The following is a 21,890-nucleotide window of genomic DNA, read 5'->3' on the forward strand; positions in this document are numbered from 1 at the left end:
CCCTTGGGTCAGTGCATCAGCATAGTAACATGAATTTATGACTGCAAAAGTCATTTTGTGGCTTATTACAAAATAAACGCTCTACTGCCACCAAAGTTGTAACTAAGAGGGCGCTCTCCTTTAGAGGACAAGAGCCCATCCTTAGAAGCATCATAATAACCCTCTCTACTTTTCAGTCCTGCTCTCAGAGGTATCGGTAGAGAGAAAGGACTCACTCAGGGCTTTTTGGGGAAAGGAAACACACGGCTGGAGCTTTAGTTTTTAGCTACTGGATTAATCTGAAAACAGAAAGTGCTTAGGGAAAGATAGTGATCCATTTCACCCTGAGCGCATATATAAGAGGCTATATGCGCTCAATTGGCTGCAGTTTGAAGTCAGGAAGTCTGGTTCTGAAGTTTTACCAAAAAAAAGGAATGACCTGAGCTAATAGTTTGTTCATAAACTTAAGTATAAAGAGCTTCAGCAGAGCCCAGTCCCCAGCCCCGCTCTTCCCCGGGACCAGCGGAGACCTGTGCGGGCGCTGCCCGTGGGGAGAGCCCACGGTCAGAACCCTCCAGGGCCCGGACCCTTCACTTATCCCGGAACTGTCCCTCCTCGTCCTGCCCCGGCCCCGCCGGCCCCGCCAGCCCCCGTCTGCCCGCTGGGACTCAGCATCTCCCCGGGGACTAGCCCAGCGGCTCTGCTGTCGCCGGGAGGGGCCGCGTCCCAATGGCAGGCTTCGTGCACAGGACCCCCAGCAAGGCCCGAGGGTCGGGCTGGAGAAATCATTTAATTTGGGGGGTGGGGTGGGGTGGGGTGGGCAGTCCTGCGGAAAAACCTACCCCCTTAGGCCACATTGCACACCCCCACCCCAACCCGCCCCCGCTTATCCTTCCCGTCCTGGGGGCGGGGGACAGAGAGGGGCGATTTTGAACTTAAAGCAGAAGGAACTCCATCCCTCCTCCGCAGCTGGGGGGCGGGGGCGGCTGGCACAGGTGGGGCCGCGGGGCTGCTTATAGCTCCCCGTTTCCGGGTTACGTGCGCGCCGGCAGACACCACAGGCTTCCCGCGACTCCCGCTTCTCCTCCGGGACCGAGGGCGGGCCGCGCCCGCGAGAGACGTGCCAAAACCCGGGCGCCGGATGGACGCCGCCCCCGGGCCGCTCCGACCCCGCCGCCCACGGCGCACGCGCACCGGGGCTCCGCGCGGCGGCCTAGGGCCCCGCCCCCAGATGGGCGGGCCTGGCGCCTCCCCGTGGCCAATCGGCTGGCGGGCCCAGCCCCGCTTCCTCCCCCTCCGCCCTCCTCCGAGGGCCTGGGTTGCACGTGCCAGTGTTTGTGTACGTGCAGCGGCCGCGGGGCTGGGATCGGCAGTGCAGCCAAAGGTTAGGCTGCTGGGGCGCGGCCAGAGCTGGGGCGCGGCGGCGAGGGCCGGCCCCCCCATCCCGCCGACTTTAAATTCCCCCGCACTGGGGCGGCTGGTGCACACTCACCTGCCAGTCTGCCGCGAGTGCACCGCTCTGCAAGCCCGACGACTCCTGCCCTCTGCTTCAGGCGGAAAATGCTGCTGCTTGATTGCAACTCAGAGGTGAGGCTCGGACCCTTTCTGTCCCGCAGGCTGAAGCTTCCAGAAGTCTGTCTCCCTGGGAGCGCTCGCGAGGGAGACTGCGGAGCGACCACGGGGCGCTGCCTCCGTAGAGTTGGAAGGTTTTCAGCCCCGGGGAGGCGTGGGGCTGGACCGAGGCAAGAGGGGTGCTGGAGCTGCTCTCTTCCTGCAGGTGGAGAATCTGACGCATCTGCTGGCGGCCGGGGCCTCGGTCAACGCACCCCCGGATCCCTGCGAGCAGTCGCCCGTCCACTTGGCCGCAGGTGGCGGCCGCGCTTGGTTTCTTCTCTGGCAGCTGCAGACGGGCGCGGACCTCAACCAGCAGGTAACTGAGTAACTGTTACTGTGCGCCACCCTCCGCTCCACCCCGAACCCACACAAACATTTCCTAGTCTTCAGGGCACTCAGTTCAGTTGTTAGAAACATGTCTATGTGGCGATGTCCAATAGAGAACTACACGAGCCACGTATGTAATTAAAAATTTTGTAGTAGCCACAATGATGAAGTAAAACGAAACATGAAATTGTGTAATTTAAACCAACTTATCCACAATATTAACATCTCAGTATAAAACATTACTGAGATAGTTTACATTTTCGTCTGTTTTTTCAATCCGGTGTGTATTTTATATTTACAGCGCATTTCAGTTCAGGCAAGCCATATTTCAAGTGCTCATTAGCCATATATATGCCTACTGGCTACTACAATTTCAAAAGGAACACTTACTGTGTTATCAAATGAAAAGTCTCAGTGTAGCAACTGAAATATTTGTGAGGCTGCTCACAACTGTTACAATTTTCTACGTAACTTTTTCTTTGTTATTCCTCACCTGGGGATATGTTTTCCTTTGAGTTTTAGAGAGTGGAAGAGAGGGGGAAGAGACAGAGAGAAACACTGATGTGAGAGACACACCATTGGTTGCCTCCTGCAGGTGGGGCTTGGAATCCGACCTGGGACCATCCAGTCTGCCGGCTACTGAGCCAACTAGCTGGGGCTCTATACAACTTTTTTATGGTCGACTACATCTTCCATTGAATATTAAAGTATGGTGAATTTTATATTGCCTTTTTTTTTTACTTCCATAGAACTCTTACTTTTATTCACTTAAATTTTAATGCATGTGCTGTGACTGCACACGTTTTTACTAATGAAAGCTTTGTATTTAATAACATACCAAGAGAACCTTATTTAAAAAAAAAACACTTGAATTAAAAAGTTTAGCCCAGTACAATGCAGGTTCAACTAGCTTCCTCACATAGGTTCCTCAAACGATAATTAGACTTCACCCACCAACTTCCAAAGAAAGTATTTTGGGGAGAGACTAAAATGTGTTGTCTTGTATTTAAGGATGTGTTTGGAGAAGCCCCACTCCACAAGGCAGCCAAAGTGGGAAGCCTGGAATGCCTTAGCCTGCTTGTAGCCAGTGACGCCCAAATCGAGTAAGTGTTAAACTTGGTGGCTTTAACTTGGATTAAATGAATCAGACTTCTGAAGCTTAATTACATGTGCTTTTAAAAAAGATGCTTGTTGCCCTGGCCCCGTGGTCGGCAAACTGCGGCTCTTTGGCCCCTTGAGTGTGGCTCTTCCACAAAATACCACGGCCTGGGCAAGTCTATTTTGAAGAAGTAGCATTAGAAGAAGTTTAACCGTTTGCACTCGCTTGCTTTTTTCTCGATTCCTTTATTCTACTCGGGATTTAATTTTTTAAATACCCCAGATTTTACAAAGCGCGGCAGTAGAATAAAAAACTGGAGTTTCTTTTCATACAAACTTATTTATTTGGATTTATTTATATTTCAAATTATTGATACATTCAATACAATTCGACATACGAGCTGCTACCGATGCTAACCGTGTCGAGTCACACTCGACATCCGAGTGCAAAAGGTTAAGTTTAAAAAACTGGGCTCTCAAAAGAAATTTCAATCGTTGTTCTGTTGATATTTGGCTCTGTTGACTAATGAGTTTGCTGACCACTGCCCTAGCCGGTTTGGCTCAGTGGATAGAGCATCCGCCTGAGGACTGAAGGGTCCCAGGTTCCATTCTGGTCAAGAGCATATGCCTGGGTTGTGGGCTTGATCCCCAGTAGGGGGTGTGCAGGAGGCAGCCAATCAATGATTCTTTCTCATCATTGATGTTTCTATCTCTCCCTTTCCTTCCTCTCTGAAATCAATAAAAATATATTTTAAAAAAAGATGCTTGTCTAATTGATAATTTGGTGTTATCCTTTAAATGTTAACTCAGGCTGTTAATATCTGATACTGTGCACTTTGAAGAAGTGAAAATGGATCCTGAGCAATCAGAGGTGGCAGAATTACACCTTAGTTTTGGTTTAGGAAAATCCATTCTATCCAAGTTCTCATGGACTTTCTTGGGTACTTACCCACTGTATTGAACACAGAATACTTTTTCATTCATTCAAAATTGAAATGCCCACTCTGTGCTGGACTCTGCTAGTCACGGAGGACACCATAGTGAACAAAAATGGAATTTCTCTGTGCTTCCTTTACCTCTTCTATTCTGCAGCCAACATTTGTATGAGCCCAAAGCTCCTTTGTTAGAAAGATATATATTTTAAAAAGGCTGAACACTTGTCAAGCTTTATTGAACTCGATTTTTATTTTAAATTCAGTTTATGTAATAAGAATGGGCAAACAGCTGAAGATCTTGCTTGGTCATGTGGATTTCCCGAATGTGCCAAGTTCCTTACAGCAATTAAACGTATGCAGACAAAACACCCAAGTGAACCATCCAACAGAGATCCCTGTGTTCCGGTGCTCAGGCAGAAACGAAGTTTTGCGAGTGCAGGAAATACAAGTGGGAAAAGGAAGTGTCCGTAAGTAACTCAGTTTCTTCTTTCTTCCTTCCTCAAGGGTCTCTTATTTGGCACAGAAATTATTGTTTCATTTAAATATTGGCAGTCTTATTTCTAGTGTGTCTTTTTCATTCTCATTAACACGTTTTAAGAACGGTTATAGTAACTACTTGTAGATTCTAGAAAAGACAAAGATTGTCCTGCATAGAAGGTTGGGGAGATAACCTATTGAAAAAGACTTTAATGTGAACATGTTTTTTAACAACAGATGACTTGGGTATGAGGAGGTGTGAAGAGGCCTTCACGTCGTGCAGATCTGCTGCTCAGCTACAAGCCATGGCTTTCTCTCATCAGGCGTCTAAACTCCTTCTGAGAAGGAGGAGAACTTTCTTCTAAGTGAAGATAACATTTATGAATACATGTATTTACATGCCTACAATATTGTGGTTGCACATGCTTTGTCTATTAAGTTCTTAAAGGAATGTCTAAAGACTAATTTCTTTTTTTGTGTAGTATTTATAACCTTTGGAAAAAATCAAGGTTAAACCATCAAACTACACCCAGGATTCATTTGAAAATTAAACTTATTTTTTATTAACAAATTTATAATAAACTTTACTATAGTCTTTGAGTCCAAGATATCTATAATAATAAAAGTGTAATATGCAAATCGACCGAACGGCCGAACAGCAGAACCGTCTGGACGACCACACTATGACACCCACTGGCGCCAGGCCAGCCAAGGCAGGTGCGATGTGATGGGTCACCCACAGAGGGAGGCCCAGGCCACCAACCAGTGGGCTGCAACAGGTGTGCTGGGCCTACCTCTTTGGGGTGATCGATCATGGGGTTCCCAGACTGCGAAAGGGCACAGGCCGGGCTGAGGGATTTCCCCCCCCCCCATCCCCCCGAGTGCACGAATTTCATGCACTGGGCCTCTAGTTTTAAATAATGCTTGGTCGCTGAGGAAGACATAAGTTATAGTACGCATCCTTATTCCAGAAGTCTGGCCCCTTCCATCCACACCAGCCCTAGATTGGGAAAAGGGAAAGGAAAACATTTTACAAAGTTACAGGACTATAGGACCAAAATTGTAAAATTTTACCATCCTGCTCCATTAGGATCTTGGAATAAGACTCTTTAAGTACCTATATAATTCAAAGATCCAAATTTGTATAAAGCATAGAAAAGTTAATTTATTTGGGTCCCTTTCAGATAGAATAAAAAATTTAGTTATACTGTATTTAATCAGAAATCAGTAAAAAAAAAGAAAAGCTTCCTTTGGTAACTATTGCTCTAAATTCCACATTTTATTGATGCTAAGATGTATAGTTTTGCCATTCTGGCAGGCAGTGGCATGTAAGTGGCTGTTTTCCTTAGCAGTCCATAAAAGACTGCTATGCACCATGCAGAGGCATCATAGCTATGAGGAAATATGGTCGTGAGAAATCTGAGCTTGCCCTTTGAGTGGCATTCATTTTCCTCAGGCTGTAATCATTTCCACTTTCCATTCTTCATGTCAGCATTCATCCTTTTCTCCAGCAGAGAAAATTACTTTCAAACAAAATCTCATTGTGAATATAAAAGTTTATCAAATTTCTTCTAGGGCCATTGATTTATTTTCTTAAAGACCCAGCTAACATCTGTGTTGTATGACTATGAAATGAAATGCTTTGTTTGCTAAATACTTGTGAGGAGGCTAGCTAGGACTCTTAAAATACCACTGAGTGCGGGACAAGCCTGGTCTTACTCCTTACCCCACCTAACTCGGAGGCTGCAGGGTGCTGTCAGGGGCCTAAAGTCAAAGATCAGACCTCCTCCAAGAAGAGAGTGTGTTAGCTGAGCCTTTGGTGTGGAGGCCAGAGAGGTGAGTTAGAGATGCACTTTAGTATTTTTTTTTTCTTCTGATTGCAAAAAATAAGATACACATTATAAAAATTCAAATGACATGAAAGTAAAACATTAAACCCCCCCCCCCCACCCCCCCCAGTCAGTCCTACTGCCCCTGCTCCCAGCTGTTCAATTTGGCTTGTGGCCTGGCTGGTGTGGTTCAGTGGTTGAACATCAACCTATGAACCAGGAGGCTATGGTTCGATTCCCGGTCAGGGCACATGTCTTGGTTGCAGGCTCAATCCCTAGTAGGGGGCGTGCAGGAGGCAGCCAATCAATGATTGTCTCATCATTGATGTTTCTCTCCTCCCTTCCTCTTTGAAATCAATAATATATATTTTTTAAATTTGGTTTGTTTGAGACGTTGCTATACATAATAAGCTTCTTTTTATTATCTACTATTTTCAGCAAAACTTCCTCTAATAATTTTAATGTCCTAAAATCTGTGTTCTTAATGATAAATAGGAAAGAAAGCTTATACTATCTCCTGTGATCCTTTCATACATGTAGGCCTTCTCCAGGTAACCAGGCTCAATTTTTTTTAAGGGACGTGGGTAGAGCGGGTGCCCAAACCAGAGACTGATGGGAGGGGAGGGGGGAGCCGTGCTCTCCCTTGAGGGGACTGGCCGGGAATGTCGAGCAGGAAAGCTCCACAAGAGGGTAAAGCGGCAGAGGCAGACCTTCCCCGTGGCCCTGCTATAGACTGATTGTGTCCCTTCAAAGTTCATAGGCTGAAACCTAATCCCAATGTGATAGTTGGAGGTGAGGCCTCTGGAGGGTGACTAGATTATGGGGGTGGAGCCCTCACAAATGGGATTAGTGCCCTTTTTAAAGAGCCCCAGAAAGGTCCCTCATCTCTCCTACCATGTGAACACAGTGAAAAAGACAGCTGCCTATGAACTAGGAACTGGGCCTCACCAGACAGCTTATCTGCTGGCGCCTTGCTCTTGGATGCCCCAGCCCCCAGCACTGTGAGAAATAAATGTCTGATGTTTATAAGTCACCCAGTCTGTGGTATTCTGTACAGCAGCCCAAGCGGACTCAGTGCCTTAGATTCTTGAGTCAAGTAAGAGTCAATAGTTCTGCACTGATGGCCAGGCTTTGGCTTCATGGTTTCTTATGTGCACTAATAGAGCAAACCCATTATCTGTTCAAATCCTTCACAGCATGAGATTAAGTTATATGTAAATAGCTGAAAAGTAGTCAGGCCTCCACAATGTCCAGCGTACTGCTTAGCTATTTTTGGTTAAATCTAAAATTATAAAGGTTTTATACTTCACTCTCCTACTTCAAGGAACTGATAGACCTCAATACATTTGTTTGTGCAAAGCTGAAAAATCTCCAAAGGAATACATGTATGAGCTTTGTGCTCCATTATTAAGTTCAGTAACTGATAACATTTTTATAAACCTAACCCAAATTGTTTCTTTTGCAATTTACTTTATTTCCCTCCTACCCTCCCTATCTAGAGAGACAGTCATTCACCACAGCCCCAGATGCCTCCTATCCTTTGGCTCTGGTTTCTTTGTCTTGCATCTAAATTTGTGTTAAACAGATACTTACCTTTTCCAAAATAACCTGCAGATCTTCAGCGCCTGTATAGTGTGGATCTAAAATCAGAAATTTTATCTGCCCTGTAATCTCATTCCATGCGACTCCCAGTATCGTGTGGGCCAAAACTCCTCCCCCTAGAGACGAGGAAATATGAAATATGAGAAGCATACATTAATCTCAACTTCCTTTTCAATTTTAAAAGATTGCTTTGCCTATTAATTTATCTAACAGCATTAAAATTTTCTAGCCTACACTGTAAAAAACCACTATGTCAAAACACACTCTGAAAAGATAAAATTACATCTTCAAGATAGAAAAGATTCAATCATATCCATAATCAGAAGGTTTATGTTCCACTGCCATATCCATGGAATTACCTAAACTGGATTTAGAAAGGGCCACAGAGGGTCTACTAGTAAACCCCTCCCACCAGAGAAACAGTCACTGCTGTGGGCCACTCAGGAGACAGCCATCCACGCATTCAGTTCTTCCTGCTATTCTGCTGAAACCTGCCTTCCTCCCCTCCCTACACACACCCGTTTGAGCTTTCCCCGGCCATCACAGGACCCATCTTGTTCCTCACAGAATACGAATCTTTAGATCAGTGGTTCTCAACCTTCCTAATGCCGCGGCCCTTTAATACAGTTCCTCATGTTGTGGTGACCCCCAACCATAAAATTATTTTCGTTGCTACTTCATAACTGTAATTTTGCTACTGTTATGAATCGTAATATAAATATCTGTGTTTTCCGATGGTCTTAGGCTCTACAGCAGCGGTTCTCAACCTGTGGGTCGTGACCCACAGGTTGAGAACCGCTAGCAGGGTCGCCTAAGACCATCGGAAAACACAGATATTTACATTACGATTCACAACAGCAACGAAAATAATTTTATGGTTGGGGGTCACCACAATATGAGGAACTGTACTTTTTAAAAAATATATATTTTATTGATTTTTTACAGAGAGGAAGGGAGAGGGATAGTTAGAAACATCGATGAGAGAGAAACATCGATCAGCTGCATCCCGCACACTTCCCACTTGGGATGTGCCCGCAACCAAGGTACATGCCCTTGACCGGAATCGAACCTGGGACCCCTGAGTCCGCAGGCCGACGCTCTATCCACTGAGCCAAACTGGTTAGGGCTGAGGGTCTCGGCATTAGAAAGGTTGAGAACCACTGCTTTAGATGAACTAATCCAATCCTCTTATTTTACGCATAAAGCCCAGAGAGATGAAGCAATCAGCAGTAATGGAATACCGCTGGCCAAGTTAGTGACAGACCCGTGACTTATGATGCTCATGCCTCTTTTTCATGATGCTTTCAACTCTTTTAACTATATGCACACCTTTATCATTTATCTCCTTAGCATTTTCTTCTATAATGTTCCTTCTGCCTTGCACATTTAAAAAATCTCCAAAGGAATTTGGAGGTCAGTGTGTATGGTGTAAAAGCTAATTTTAAAGTGGTTTAAAATCACCGATTTTACGTGACATTAGACATTTATACTAATGGTAAGTTTTACTCTCTCTCCACGCCACCTAAGTGCCCAGGGTGACCCAGACTCGTACCGATCATCACTGGAGTTCCTTCACTCTGGAAGTGATGAGCCAGTGCGCGTCCCTGAGAGGCCATTTCCGAACCCTGGCTGGAAAGAAACCGTTTTCTATTAGCTGAATCATTTCTGACACTGCGGTCATATAAATGGGGCCATTTCTGCTTTCTTTCTTGGTTGAAAAAACATACAAAACCATAAAGCGCAGCCTGTGTGGCTCAGTGGTTGAGCGTCAACCCATGAATCTAGAGGTCACCAGTTCGATTCCTGGTTAGGGCTTGATTCCCGGTGGGGGGCATGCAGGAGGCAGCCAATTGATAGTTATCTCTCATGGATGTTTCTATCTTTATCCCTTTCCCTTCCTCTCTCTGTGAAATCAATAAAAACATTAAAAACACACACAAAAAAACCCACCCATATGATTTTAAGTGCAGCTAAGTGGTAAGGAACTGACTGAGCAAGTTAAAGCAATATAACCTTTCTAAATATTTAAGGCCATTAGATACGTCAGGAAAGAAGCAAGACTACCTGGAACTGCACAAAGGAGGTCTGGGTTTTTAACAAGAGATCGAAAGTGGTCACCTGGATACCCAGAGGGCCCTTATGGATGGATTTATTTCAGAAGAACCAGTTTTAAATCCTGGGTTCTTGTCTTCATGCTGTCAGACTCTGAGTCTGTATTTCCTCATCTTTAAATTGGGAGCTTAATACCTGCCCTGTCTACAGGACAGGAGAGTCCAGGACTAAAACAATGTCTGTGAAGCCCGTGTGAAAGGTAAAACATGTTTTCAAGTACAACATATTATCTTATTTTTAAATTGATTTTAGAGAGGAATGGGGAGAGAGAGAGAGAGAAAGAAAAAGAGAGAGAAACATCAATTTGTTGTTCTACTTATTTATACATTCATTGGTAGTTTCTTGCATGTGCCCTGACCAGGGATTGAACCCAGAACCTTAGTGTATCGGGACAACACTTTAACCAACTGAGCTACCCGGCCAGGGCAACAACATAATGTTTTTAGGGAATATTACAATGTTCTATACAATTTGTACTGTTGAGAAGACAAAGATGGACAGATGAAGACTTTTTAGAATTGAGGTGTCAGGTGGTGTTAAACCTTAGCTCTTGCCTAGTAAGGAACATATAATGTTTTAATGTGCCAAAACTTCCACTTTTTAACTTTTAATCAGCTACACTTCACTACTTAGCCTATCATTTATTCGTTGGCACTGATTTCCACAGTCAATCCAGACTGCCATAGTGAAACCAGATGTATTAAAGTACTTGGCTAAATTAGGATAAAGTTACTATATTTACAAGATTGTCATAATAGAAAATGTATTTAAAACATAAGCTCACAAAAGGAAGAAGCTAATTATTGTCCCAGAAATCAATAGTATTGCCCTGGCTGGTTTGGCTCAGTGGATAGAGTGTCGGGTGGCAGACTGAAGGGTCCCAGGTTCGATTCCGGTTGAGAGCACATGCCCGGGTTGTGGGCTCGATCCCCAGTAGGGGGCGTGCAAGAGGCAGCCAATCAATGATTCCCTCTCATTATTGTTTCTGTTTCTCTCTACCTCTCCCTCTCTGAAATCAATAAAAAAAAAATATTTTTTAAAAAAGAAATCAATAGTATTTAATTTAGATTTGCTCATAGCTTAATGCTGGAATTATGGTTATGCTATATTGGAAAAAGTGAAATGAATATTTTATTAAGACACATAATTAGTTTATTAACATCTTAAGGAGAAAAAGTGCAAGAGGTAAACAAGAAGGTCAGTTGTAGATCAACATTTGATTTTCTCCTTTCAAGACTTTTTAAAAACTTGAGCACAAAAAAACTTGATTTTCTTTACACTCAAAGTTGACATATATCCAAGTTTTTCTCTTCTCGGCTAAAATTAGGCCTCAACCATATAAGTATGTATTATAGATCATAAACTCCAAAGTCTTCTAAAGATTAACTAAAAAAAAATTTAGGGTTAAAAAATGAGATTTACAAAGTAATCAGACAATGTGGAGGAAGAGAAAGGAGTGAAAACAAATGTGGGGGAAAGATAATTTTTCTGTTATTTTAGTAAAATGACAATCTCAATTTGAAATGATGTCTTTCTTAGAGTGTCCTTACCTGACAAACAGTATTTTTGAAGTTATGCCAATCAGTTGGTTCAGTACCAGCTGTACCTCGATAGACCCAATCCACTGCCGTGATCCCACAAATGTTGCTGGTTTGTCCCCGGCATCAACTAGAGCCTTTTTGTATTGAAAATACAAAGAAATCCACACACAAAGAGCTATTAAAATTACATGTAGGGCCTTTTCCCTGATTAGCAGGACATGTTTTTCCTTCAAAACAGAAATCAGTCTGTACTACGAGTTTATAATAATTAATGGTACATTAAGGGCTATTGAAATGTACACGTGCTCATCATGTAAAACGGCATGTTCTGTACCTGCTGGATTTCTCTGTGTGTCGGAATGGACCTCTCTGTGTACCCCTGGTGTTTGAACCAAGAGCAGATGGTCTGCAGCGATCGGTAGGCACAGCCCCAGCCGCTGTCATCCATCCGATCCTGCATGTAATGATGATAACCATACAGGCCCTGGACCACATAAACCTACATAAAAAGAACAGAGTCTGAGAGAGAGAAAACATTTATATAATAATCTACTAGAAAACCATCAAGAGGTACTGCTTGAGACTCTAAGTTTTGTATTTCCTCTTCTGTGATTCTATGCCTCACAGAGTAAGACTTTTAACTAGAAATAAGTGTCTCAAGATTTCCTATATAAGCACAATAAATGAAATCAGATCACTGACATGCTGGCTAAAGATGCATTTGTATGTAAGTAAGTGTGAGTGCCCAGCTGAGTCTCTATGGGAAGCAGGTGGAACTGCTGTCCCAAGCGCACTCTGCTGGCCAGGCCTAGCAGCGGGCCCCTAACTCCTGTAGGGTAGACACAGTGTCATATATTCATTTTTACTTCTTAAGATTTCCTTACAGAGCACCTGGAGACTCAGCAGGTACTGAAGAAATGCCACAACAGGATGGCCAATCGAGTTTCCTGCCGTGGGAATCTGAAGGTGCAGAGTGAATCGGGCAGAAAGGAGCAGGGTATGAAGCTGAAACAATGCGTACTGTGAGCAGCAACAAGGAAGTAGGAAAAGCTACAATAAGCAGCAACAATGAGGAAACAGAAGCTCCGAGGCTGAGAAAAGACAGAGTAGAGAGAAGGTACAGGCCAGTGGGGATCAACAGCAGACAGAACAGCAGAGGCCACCAAGGAGTCCATGTGGGCCCGAGACTGAGGCGGTGGCTCTGTGCCGGGAGGCCAGCTGTGCAAACACGCCTATCTTGGGTGTCACAAGATCTTTTCTAATTGGCCTACGTGCATCCTTAAAGGGACCCTTCCCCTCGCTCCTTATTTCAGCAACTTCAGTGAAGATCTACCCTTTGCAAGCAGGTGCATGCTGCACAGAAAAACACTGTAGGGTCTTATTAGACTTCTGCTAACAGTGTGGTTTGGGTAGAATATGCCCTTAATTAGCATGATTTCTCAGGTTCAGAACGAAAGTAAAATTGGACAAGCCTATAAAGAAGTCGGGAATGGAATTTTAGTAAGAGAAATGTGGTCCATGCTAGCTATTCCTAACCCTTTTAGACCACTGTGAATTGCTGCTGTCTTAAGCACTTGATTATTAAAAGGAATGAATGATAAATTATGTTTTAGGGGTGACATACATTGAGAATCAATCCTTACAAATTCCACTGGGTACAAACAAAAAACGATTGACAATGGTGATCAGCTGACTCCTATAAGTAATTATTAAACTCACCATACCAGTCTCCATGTTGGGTGGACTGAGATGAGCGTGTGGATTTCTAATGTAACCATCTTTGTATGGTTCATCTGGAAAGTGATAAGCATTAGACCTTTTGAAATAAGGTCTGTCATGAGGCAGATTGAAGAGATCGTGTAACTCCTAAAGGAAGTCAGAATCAACAGGGAAAAACAGTTAAACGATTTAGATTTCTAGTCAATAAACTCAAACTAAAGATATAAAACAAAATTATGTATCAGTTGTGAGTTATCAAATACACTTATGATTTAATTCACCAAGTCAAAGAGTGTGAGAACAAACTAAAACCAAACAAGATTTATTTTTGCTTATCTATGTATGTGGGTAGAAACTGAAAGAGAACACAGAAAAATGAAAATAATTTGTTAAATGTGAGAGCACTGAGATCATTTAACATTAACTATCTGTTATAACACAGTTTGTTAAAATACATCCAGGATAAAGACTGGTTTTAAAACAGCCTTGTAAGTGAGTAAATTATAACTAACAATCATATAATTATTTTTAAAAAATCATGCTTAGAGTACTTAACAAGTATAAGGGGTAGTGATTAAGTTTCAGAGTAGAAATTGGTGGTATGAAACCAACCTATATGGCACTGAAATAAAAATACACATGTTTAAAATGCAAAAATATTCCCAATGGTATAAAAATATGTAATAGTTACTTTGAAAAGTTGGACATTTTCTTCTTCATATCTTCTGTGTACTCTAGCAGTTTGAAGGGGATCATTAGCTCATGGAGCTGTTGCCTCTACATATCACTTCATCTAGCCCAGAGGTGTACAGAGGGTTCCATATCTCAGGGACATGAGAGGGCATCTCAGGAAGAGACTTTGATGTGGCCGGACAAGGCCACACATAAAAAATATGTACTCTAAAACCAGTCATTTTGTCAATAAACCTCATTGCTTTGAGTGCCGATCATGTTTTCTTCAAAGGCCTCTAATAAAACCCAAAGAAGCCTGGGGGTGGAGGAGGGGTGGAGTATTACTGTAACTCCTAACTAGGATTAGCATGAATCCTAACTGCCCTCCCCTAACTGTAATCTCTCACAAACCTGGAAGGAATGAAAGGGAAAGGAATTTATTAATACTCATCAGATTCTCTAGGGATGGAAGCACATTTCAATTCTTCATTTCATTATGGAAAACTAGTTTCATAGAACATATGAACCACACTGAGCATATAAAATTCAAATGTTACATGTGGGTTTCACATATTTTCTCACTCAAAATACTTAAAAAAGCAGTTCCATGAGAACAGAAATGAAATAATACGTAAAATTAATAGTTGGGCTCCACACTTTAAAATTACTAGTAAATCGTAAAATAATTTCCGTTTATTAGAAATATGTAATTAACTATGAAATGGATGACAGCCTTATTTTTTCTAAGAGGACATGGCTTGGTCTCACCTCTCTGTAGGCCTGCAGCTGCCCATCTGGAATTCCCGATGGATATGAAATTGTTACAAGATTTTTTCTCCCCGGTAATAAAAAGTGCATTGGTTCAGGGACCACAATGGAGGTTCCTTTCATATATTTCAAAATGCACTTTTCCATATCAGTTAGCTGATTATGAATTGCATCCACTAGAAGTTTGCGAACCCTGTGGGGGAAAATATACAAGTGCATTAACAGAAGTTACAGTGGCTCTGATAAATGATAAATGAGTGTGGAATTAATATATCCCTAATGTAGTACAAAAAAACCCCACTTGATTGGGCCAGGTTAATTAAAGGAAGTCTAACTTATGAAAGGCTAAATCAACTCTGTTTCTTCTGTGTAGGTAAAGGGAAAACCTTATACTACGTGTTGTAGACAACCCTACTTCCTCCAAATACTTAATTACTAGAAGACTCTTACTAAAAACCAGGGAGTAAACCACACTAAAAACTACAACCACCACCCTGGATGTGCCTACATGAGACTCAAAAGTGGAATCTATCACTCTGGGGCAGGGTCCTCACTGACATGGGGCAGGAGAACTCTGGAATACCTACTTGCCCCATGCTTCTTCGGGGGCAACAGATAAAACGGCATCAACTGGCAACGTCATGGTAACATAGTGGTGTCCTCCGATTTCTCTTTCAATGACGGGGGTTACGGCGGTCTGAGAGGTTGACATTTCCAGCATGAGATCTATGTTTACTACTTGATGCTATAAAGATAAACAGTAATAGTCAACTTAGAGTAAATACTAAATCTAAAAGGGCTAAGTAAAAGGACTTTTTAAGGACCAAAGCTACAGTAAGTTGTTTAAACGCTCAAATCTTAACAAAAATTGTTCTCTGCTTCAAAATAACCTGAGGAGATGTGGCCGGTGAGTGGGGAGTGAAGATGAAATCAGACTGACTGTGTACTGATAAACATGAGAGCTGGTATAGGTTCACCCGGGTTCATTATATTATTCTCTAGACTTAATTTTTAAAAAAATCTAATGAACAAGATACAATAACCACACACTGAAGGAACTTTTAAACTATGGACGCCTGCTCTAAAGACATGGAGAACTATAAACAAATATTGAATTCTATTACCAGGATTGGTTCTGACTGGCATGGAAGGCGGATTCTGAAAATACCTTTTATATATTGAACAAATGTAGAAAAATACTGAGGCTACTGGAAGCCAGGTTTCTCACAGGGAAAAGGTTAGGAACTGTGTGAGGCTGAAACAGAACTGGAGGTATAGACATGATTTACATAGATAAATATGAGTGTATGTGTGTATATGAGTAGTATGGGTTTGTACATGTGCACGCTCCTTGGAGGAATGGCTGACTCCTGAGTTGGATCAGGGAGAGTACATGATGTGCCCGAACAGCTTGTGGAAGAAGGTAGGAAGTTCTGAAAAATAGTTTCAAAAACCACTGGCGCTCGCTTGAAGAAGTTTCTATTGGCCAAATCTTGGAAAATGCGAGCCTCAAATAACTAATAACAGTAACAGATTATAACTAATTGCATAAAATGAGAATCCATGCTTCTGTGCAGATAACACATAATTAAGGAAAAGCTCTCCTCACAGTCTTCCTGTCATCTAATAAATATAACATTAATTTAGATATGAAATGAGAGAAAAAGCGCCACTTTGTAACTATCAGCTTAATGTTGGATTCTGGCAAAAATGATCAGCTGATGCTAGAAGAGGTAGCATTTGATGAGGGAGAAGATATATACATAGTCTGAATTATCTTCTCACGAGATACTTCCTAATTATAAGGGGAAAATAGTGCCCTCACAGTGGGGAAAAGTGGCAGATACCACATTAAGTGATCGAAGCTATTATCACCAACACTAGGGTAGCACATGCCTCTTCAATCCGATGTGCTGAGAAGAGCACAACATTACCTCTGTGGTATTCCCACCAACAATGACAACCTGGATTTAATCAGGAGGAAGAGTAAAACAGTCTACAAAATAGCTGACCAGTACTCCTCAAAATGTCCAGCTCCACATATCGGTAATTCTCAAATAATTATTTACAGCCCACGATTTTTGTGTACACTTCAGCTTGGTAAAACCAACAGCTCCTGTGGACACCTCACTGGTATCTGAAACATGACCCAAACCAACCTCAACTTCCATTTTTACTCAAGCAAGAAATGGTCATCCCATATCCAATTAGTTTCCAAATGTAATCCATTTTATCCCCCAAATATCTCTTCTATTCTTGCCCTCCTCTCTATTGCCTTAGCTACTAGTTTAGTTCGGCTTCTCCTGAAGTGTCCCCGGCCCACCTCTCCAACCTCATGTCCACCCTAGTTTCCTCTGCCAGCCTGAAAAAACACGACAGTCAAATTAATTTCACACAACTTCCTGCCTTGCACAGTAGCTCCATTTTTAAAAAAATCTCCAATATTGGGCAAAGTTTGTAGCATACGGCAGGCAGGTACTCAATAGTATTGGTTCAAAAATCAACAGAACTGCCCTAACTGGTTTGGCTCAGTGGATAGAGCGTCGGCCTGCGGACTCAAAGGTCCCAGGTTCGATTCCGGTCAAGGGCATGTAACTTGGTTGCGGACACATCCCCAGTGGGGAGTGTGCAGGATGCAGCTGATCGATGATTCTATAGAACTCTCTATCCCTCTCCCTTCCTCTCTGTAAAAAAATCAATAAAATATATTTTTAAAAAATCAACAGAACTAAGAACAGTATGAAGAAAAGTAAATTATTTAGTATCTCACATGGCATAATGTGTTACTGTCATGTTTCAGAATGAGTCCTTTTATTTATTTTTAAATAATTTGTAAATGTGCTTAAGCTGTTTTGTTTTTGTGGGAATAAAGAAAACATTCAAAAGAGCTTAAGAGGACTATTATAATGGAACCAAAGTTTAGATATGAAAAAAGAGATATAACGTCTGGCATGTCATTTATCTTTCCGGACCTCAGTAATCTGATCTATAACAACTAAGAGAGATGGAGTAAATAATTTCTAAGATCTCAACTCCAAATTCAAGGATTTAAAATTTTTACCACCAGGAAGGCAGGTGATTTGCTTACCACATCTGGTAACTTTTTGTCTTTCTTCCTCATGAATTTTCGTTTTGTATCTTCTTCCTGTTCAAATCTAAATGTTTAACACACACAGATGTTTAGACTAGGAAATGACATTTGGAAACATTTCTAGCAATCTTCAGCCGTACTCACTGGATGAAGCGCAGTAGGGTCTTACAAGCAGAGCTGCTGGTCAGCTCTCCTGGGATGGTGTTTACGTCACTGTTAGGCCACACATACACCGAGCTGTGGCGAATTCTGAACACCAGTGCGTTTGACGACAGCTTGGCTGACAGGTCACTCAACACATGTTTTAGTGCCTTCTGGATAAACATTTCTAAATTAAAAGAATATAAATAGAAGTTAATGAGCAAAGTTTTACACTTTTCAACATGAACGCTTCCAAACACACCAAAGTAGAAGTCAAATTGGCTCCCAAATGTCCATTCCCCAGATTCAATAATTATACAAAATGTTTGCCTTTCTTTCGAAAAAACTGAGATAAAATTCACTGGCCATAAGTCATTCTTAGAATGAGTACAATTCAGTTGCTTTTAGTGTATTCACAAGGTTTTACAACCATCACTCTCTAATGCCACAAGATTTTGATGACCCCAAAAGAAACTCTGTACCTACCAGCGGTCGTTCCTCATCCCCCCTAGACTTACTGACGGCAATCGCTAACCTATTTTTCGTCTTTATAGGTTTGTCTATTTTGGACACTTCACATAAGTGGAATCATGCATTATGTGGCCTTTTGTGTCTGGCTTCTTCCACTCAGCACAACAGTGTTAAGATTCAGCTATTCAGCTCATCTTTTTTGAATTTGTACAGAGGAGTCCCGTTGGTGGTGGTGTTGGAATACGTTGTCTAAGTTTAAATCCAAGTTACATAACTTACTAACTATATGGTCTTGGACAATTCATCCTACCCCCCGCACAGTTTCATGTGCAAACTGGTGAGAATCTCAGTCTAGTTCATCATCAATTTTGTAGTGAAAAAGGAGAGCTTTTTGGCTGACCTACCATTAGCAGTGGCTAGCTGAAAAGCTAGGTCAAGGCCTCCTCTGATTCTGAAGAGTATATCCATAGTCTCTGAAATCACCTGAGACAAATGAAGCAAAAATCCCATTGTGAAACAAAACAAACTCATCCTTAAATAAATTCAAATCTGAATTTAAGGCATTAATTAACCTCGTCTTTTCACATCATTTCACGAATTCTTCTTTTTATGAAGAAAAAGAAAACAAAACACCCTAAATTCTAAAGCAGGGGTTCTCAACTTTTGTCCCACACTAGAATCACTTGAGGAACTTAAACTGATTAATTGGTCTGGGGAGGGTCTGGGCATAAGAATATTTAAAAGCTCCCCCACACCAGTGATTCTCGTGTGAAAAAGCTGAGGACCACTGCTTTAAGACATATTTCTACTTCTTTTCTTTTTCTTCTTTCCAGTTGTGCCACTGAGTTATAACTCAGAGTGTGTCTTTACACACTGGGCTTAAAGACTCACGGCTTTTGTTTTAATATTGCACTTCTTCAACCCAGTTATCACAACGCATCACAAGCCTTTTTCACAAGGCTAGGATGCAGATAGCTCGGTTAGTATCGAGTGCTGTGAGACCACGTTTCTAAATTATAGTCAACAAAGGGCTTAACGATGACACGAAAACACCAACGGTAAAGAACGAGTTTAAGAAAGGGACAAAAACACTGAACTTAATATAATAATACTTGGTGGTCAAGATGATGAGAGAAAACTAAGGCATCATTAATGGTGGGAGTACGGACTGTAGAACTCTTCATAAGTCAATGTGGCAATAGGAACCAAAAGCCTTATATTCACGTTCTTGGAGTAGTGAGCCTGCGTTTAGAAATTTAGTCTAAGGAAATCTACAAAACAAAGATTCAGGTATAAGGATGTTAACCTAAATGTCAACAATGGCAGGCGGGTTAAATAATTATGAATATTATATAGCCGTGAAAAAAATCAGGCTTTAGAAGAGTATTTCAGAGCATAGGAAAATACTTGCAACTTATAAAGGGGAAAAAGCACTTGTAAAGTGGAATCTATTAGCAGTTCTTAATCTGGGTCCATATGCTGAGCTTAGGTAGTTGAAGACTTATGACAAATGACATGTACCATTTTGTTGGGGGGAGAGGAGGAGGAGAACCTCTGGGAAGAGGTTTCAAAGAGTTCATCAGAGTCTCAAAACATTTCCCAAACAGGCTGACGAACCACACTACATAGTAAGAGTCCTATTTTGAATAAATGAATAAGTGCAAACATTTACTGAGCTCTTAAAAATGTAAACGGCACGGTGCTAGACGATTGGACAAGTATTAACTCCGATCCTCAGAATATGAAGTAGGTACCATTACTATTCTTGTCGTTTACAAATCTCTTGTCACACTTTTAAAAGAGCAACTGCTTTTATTTATTTCATCAATTGTAACCTGTTGAAAAAGTCATAACCTTTACCCCTATTCTACTTCTGGGAATTTATTCTAAGAAAATAATCAAGAAAGGTCAATACAAACTTAGCTTCAATGTTGTCCACTTACCATACTCTTGTTCATCATAGCCACGCTCCCTCCCACCCACCCCCCCAAAAAAAACCCTATCTAAACAGCTATCAATAAGAAGCTTGTTAAATAAAGAACAATACTATCCTACAAAACACGACGTACCCATTTGAGCAAAAAATATTTAATGACAAAGAAAGATACTGAAGGAGATAAAAGTTAAAAAGACAGGCTTGAGCAAATTTAACTCGGCGACTTACTGTATGATTTTGCACAATTTAATGAATCAAGTCTTCTGTAAAATTGGAAAAATCTACAACTTCATAGGATGGCTGTGAAGATTCCAAAAAAGGTCACATGTGAAAGCACTAGACTCTCCCTAGACTTCTGAAGAAATATTATTTAAGCTGAGATCTGAAGGATGGGCAGGAATGAGTATGAGCAATTCCAAAGGAAAGATGGGGAGGCGGGGGATGGAAGAGCCCATTCCAGGCGCGGCCCAGGTTGGGGAAGGCCTGCTTAGAAGACCAGGTAAGAGACTAGGCAGGCGGTTAGATGATGGTGGCAAGGACAAGGATGGCAAGAGTCCAGAGAGAGGATTGACAGCCATGGAGAGGTGGACTCCATAGAGCTTGATTATTGACCAGAGAGATGTTCAGGAGTTGAGAAAAGGGAGATGTCAAGGCTGACAGCTGTCCAGGTTTCTGGATGCAGGACAGGGTGGATGGTGGCACAAGTAACTGAGGTGGGATCCCTGGAGGACGAGCAGGTGTGGGGTGAGGTGAGCTGGAAACTGGTCAGTTTAGAACTTGCTGAGGTTGAGATCCATGAGCTATCCGCGTGGGGCGACAGTCAGTGGACAGAATAAAAGTAGCTCAGAATAAAGGTCTAAGCTGGAGACACACAAATCTGGGAGGAAGCACAGGGTGTAAAGCAGCGTGTCCCAGGAGGACACCACCACCTGCAGGACAAGGGGCAGCAGGACCCGGAGGAACGATTCCACGCGAGGGAAACCGGAAGTGTCCCATCACTGTTACTCAGGGGAGAGAGTATTTGAAGCAAGGTATTCATCTTTCCAAGACCCAATCCTTCTTCAAAACCTTCACAAACGCCGAATAGTCCGTCGTCCTCAAAATGCATTCGCCAGGAGGGAGGCGCGGGAAGCGCGTGGTCCAAACGCGGCCGAGCTGGGGGGTCAAGGGCTGTGCGGGGCGAGGTGCCTGCGGCCCCAGCGGGGAGGCCGAGGGCAGGACAGGGCGGCCCCAGCCACCGAGTCCGCAGCTGCCCTCGTGGGCCCCGGCGGGACTAGCTCCTTCATGGGCTGTGGAGCCGCAGGCGTGGCGGCCACCGAAGTCCCGGGCGGAAACGCCGGGGTCGATGGCGAGCAGAGGTACTCACCATGTCTGCGACGTGGCGGTGACAGAGGCGCCGACGACCGCCCAGAGGCTCAGGAGGCAGGTCTGGAAGTGTCGTCATCGAGGGGCGGGGCCTTGGAAGGCGGACTACAACTCCCAGCACGCCCCGCGGCATACGTCAAGGGATGTACCATTCCACAGCTCCCGGAGGATAGATAATAGGGCGGAAAGCAGAAGTCTTAGTGTAATGAATTA

At 42.7% G+C, this 21,890-nt stretch overlaps 3 protein-coding genes across 8 annotated transcripts in view; 1 reads left to right on the plus strand and 2 right to left on the minus strand.

Annotated features, from left to right (window-relative positions):
* LRP2BP (LRP2 binding protein) overlaps positions 1 to 1,749 on the minus strand; it is a 32,106-nt gene extending 30,357 nt beyond the window's left edge. Inside the window, exon 1 of the mRNA XM_079779408.1 lies at positions 1,472 to 1,749. The gene's annotated coding sequence lies outside the window, so the exon portion shown is untranslated. The remainder of the gene's footprint in view (positions 1 to 1,471) is intronic.
* On the plus strand, positions 1,303 to 6,366 carry ANKRD37 (ankyrin repeat domain 37). The gene is made up of 5 exons (XM_079779412.1): positions 1,303 to 1,566; positions 1,757 to 1,909; positions 2,932 to 3,023; positions 4,217 to 4,420; positions 4,668 to 6,366. The coding sequence occupies exons 1-5, from the start codon at positions 1,540 to 1,542 to the stop codon at positions 4,669 to 4,671; spliced, it is 480 nt and encodes a 159-aa protein (XP_079635538.1). The 5' UTR covers positions 1,303 to 1,539; the 3' UTR covers positions 4,672 to 6,366.
* Positions 4,428 to 21,757, minus strand: UFSP2 (UFM1 specific peptidase 2; the record flags this gene model as incomplete). 6 transcript variants are annotated; one of them, XM_079779403.1, is made up of 13 exons in its annotated part: positions 4,428 to 5,430; positions 7,853 to 7,977; positions 9,414 to 9,490; positions 11,524 to 11,648; positions 11,849 to 12,013; positions 13,234 to 13,380; positions 14,674 to 14,866; positions 15,261 to 15,418; positions 17,762 to 17,828; positions 17,909 to 18,092; positions 18,781 to 18,859; positions 19,489 to 19,647; positions 20,541 to 21,725. In XM_079779403.1, the coding sequence occupies 12 exons, from the start codon at positions 19,558 to 19,560 to the stop codon at positions 5,344 to 5,346; spliced, it is 1,479 nt and encodes a 492-aa protein (XP_079635529.1). In that variant the 3' UTR covers positions 4,428 to 5,343. The 6 variants fall into 6 exon arrangements, 5 of the variants coding, with proteins under 5 accessions (XP_079635529.1, XP_079635530.1, XP_079635528.1 ...); XM_079779404.1 differs by having other exon boundaries at positions 21,679 to 21,697; XM_079779402.1 differs by lacking the exon at positions 19,489 to 19,647 and having other exon boundaries at positions 21,679 to 21,756.
* Between the last annotated feature and the right edge of the window lie 133 nt (positions 21,758 to 21,890).

The sequence above is a fragment of the Cnephaeus nilssonii genome, assembly GCF_951640355.1.
Source record: "Cnephaeus nilssonii genome assembly, chromosome: 8".
Classification (NCBI taxonomy): Eukaryota; Metazoa; Chordata; class Mammalia; order Chiroptera; family Vespertilionidae; genus Cnephaeus; species Cnephaeus nilssonii.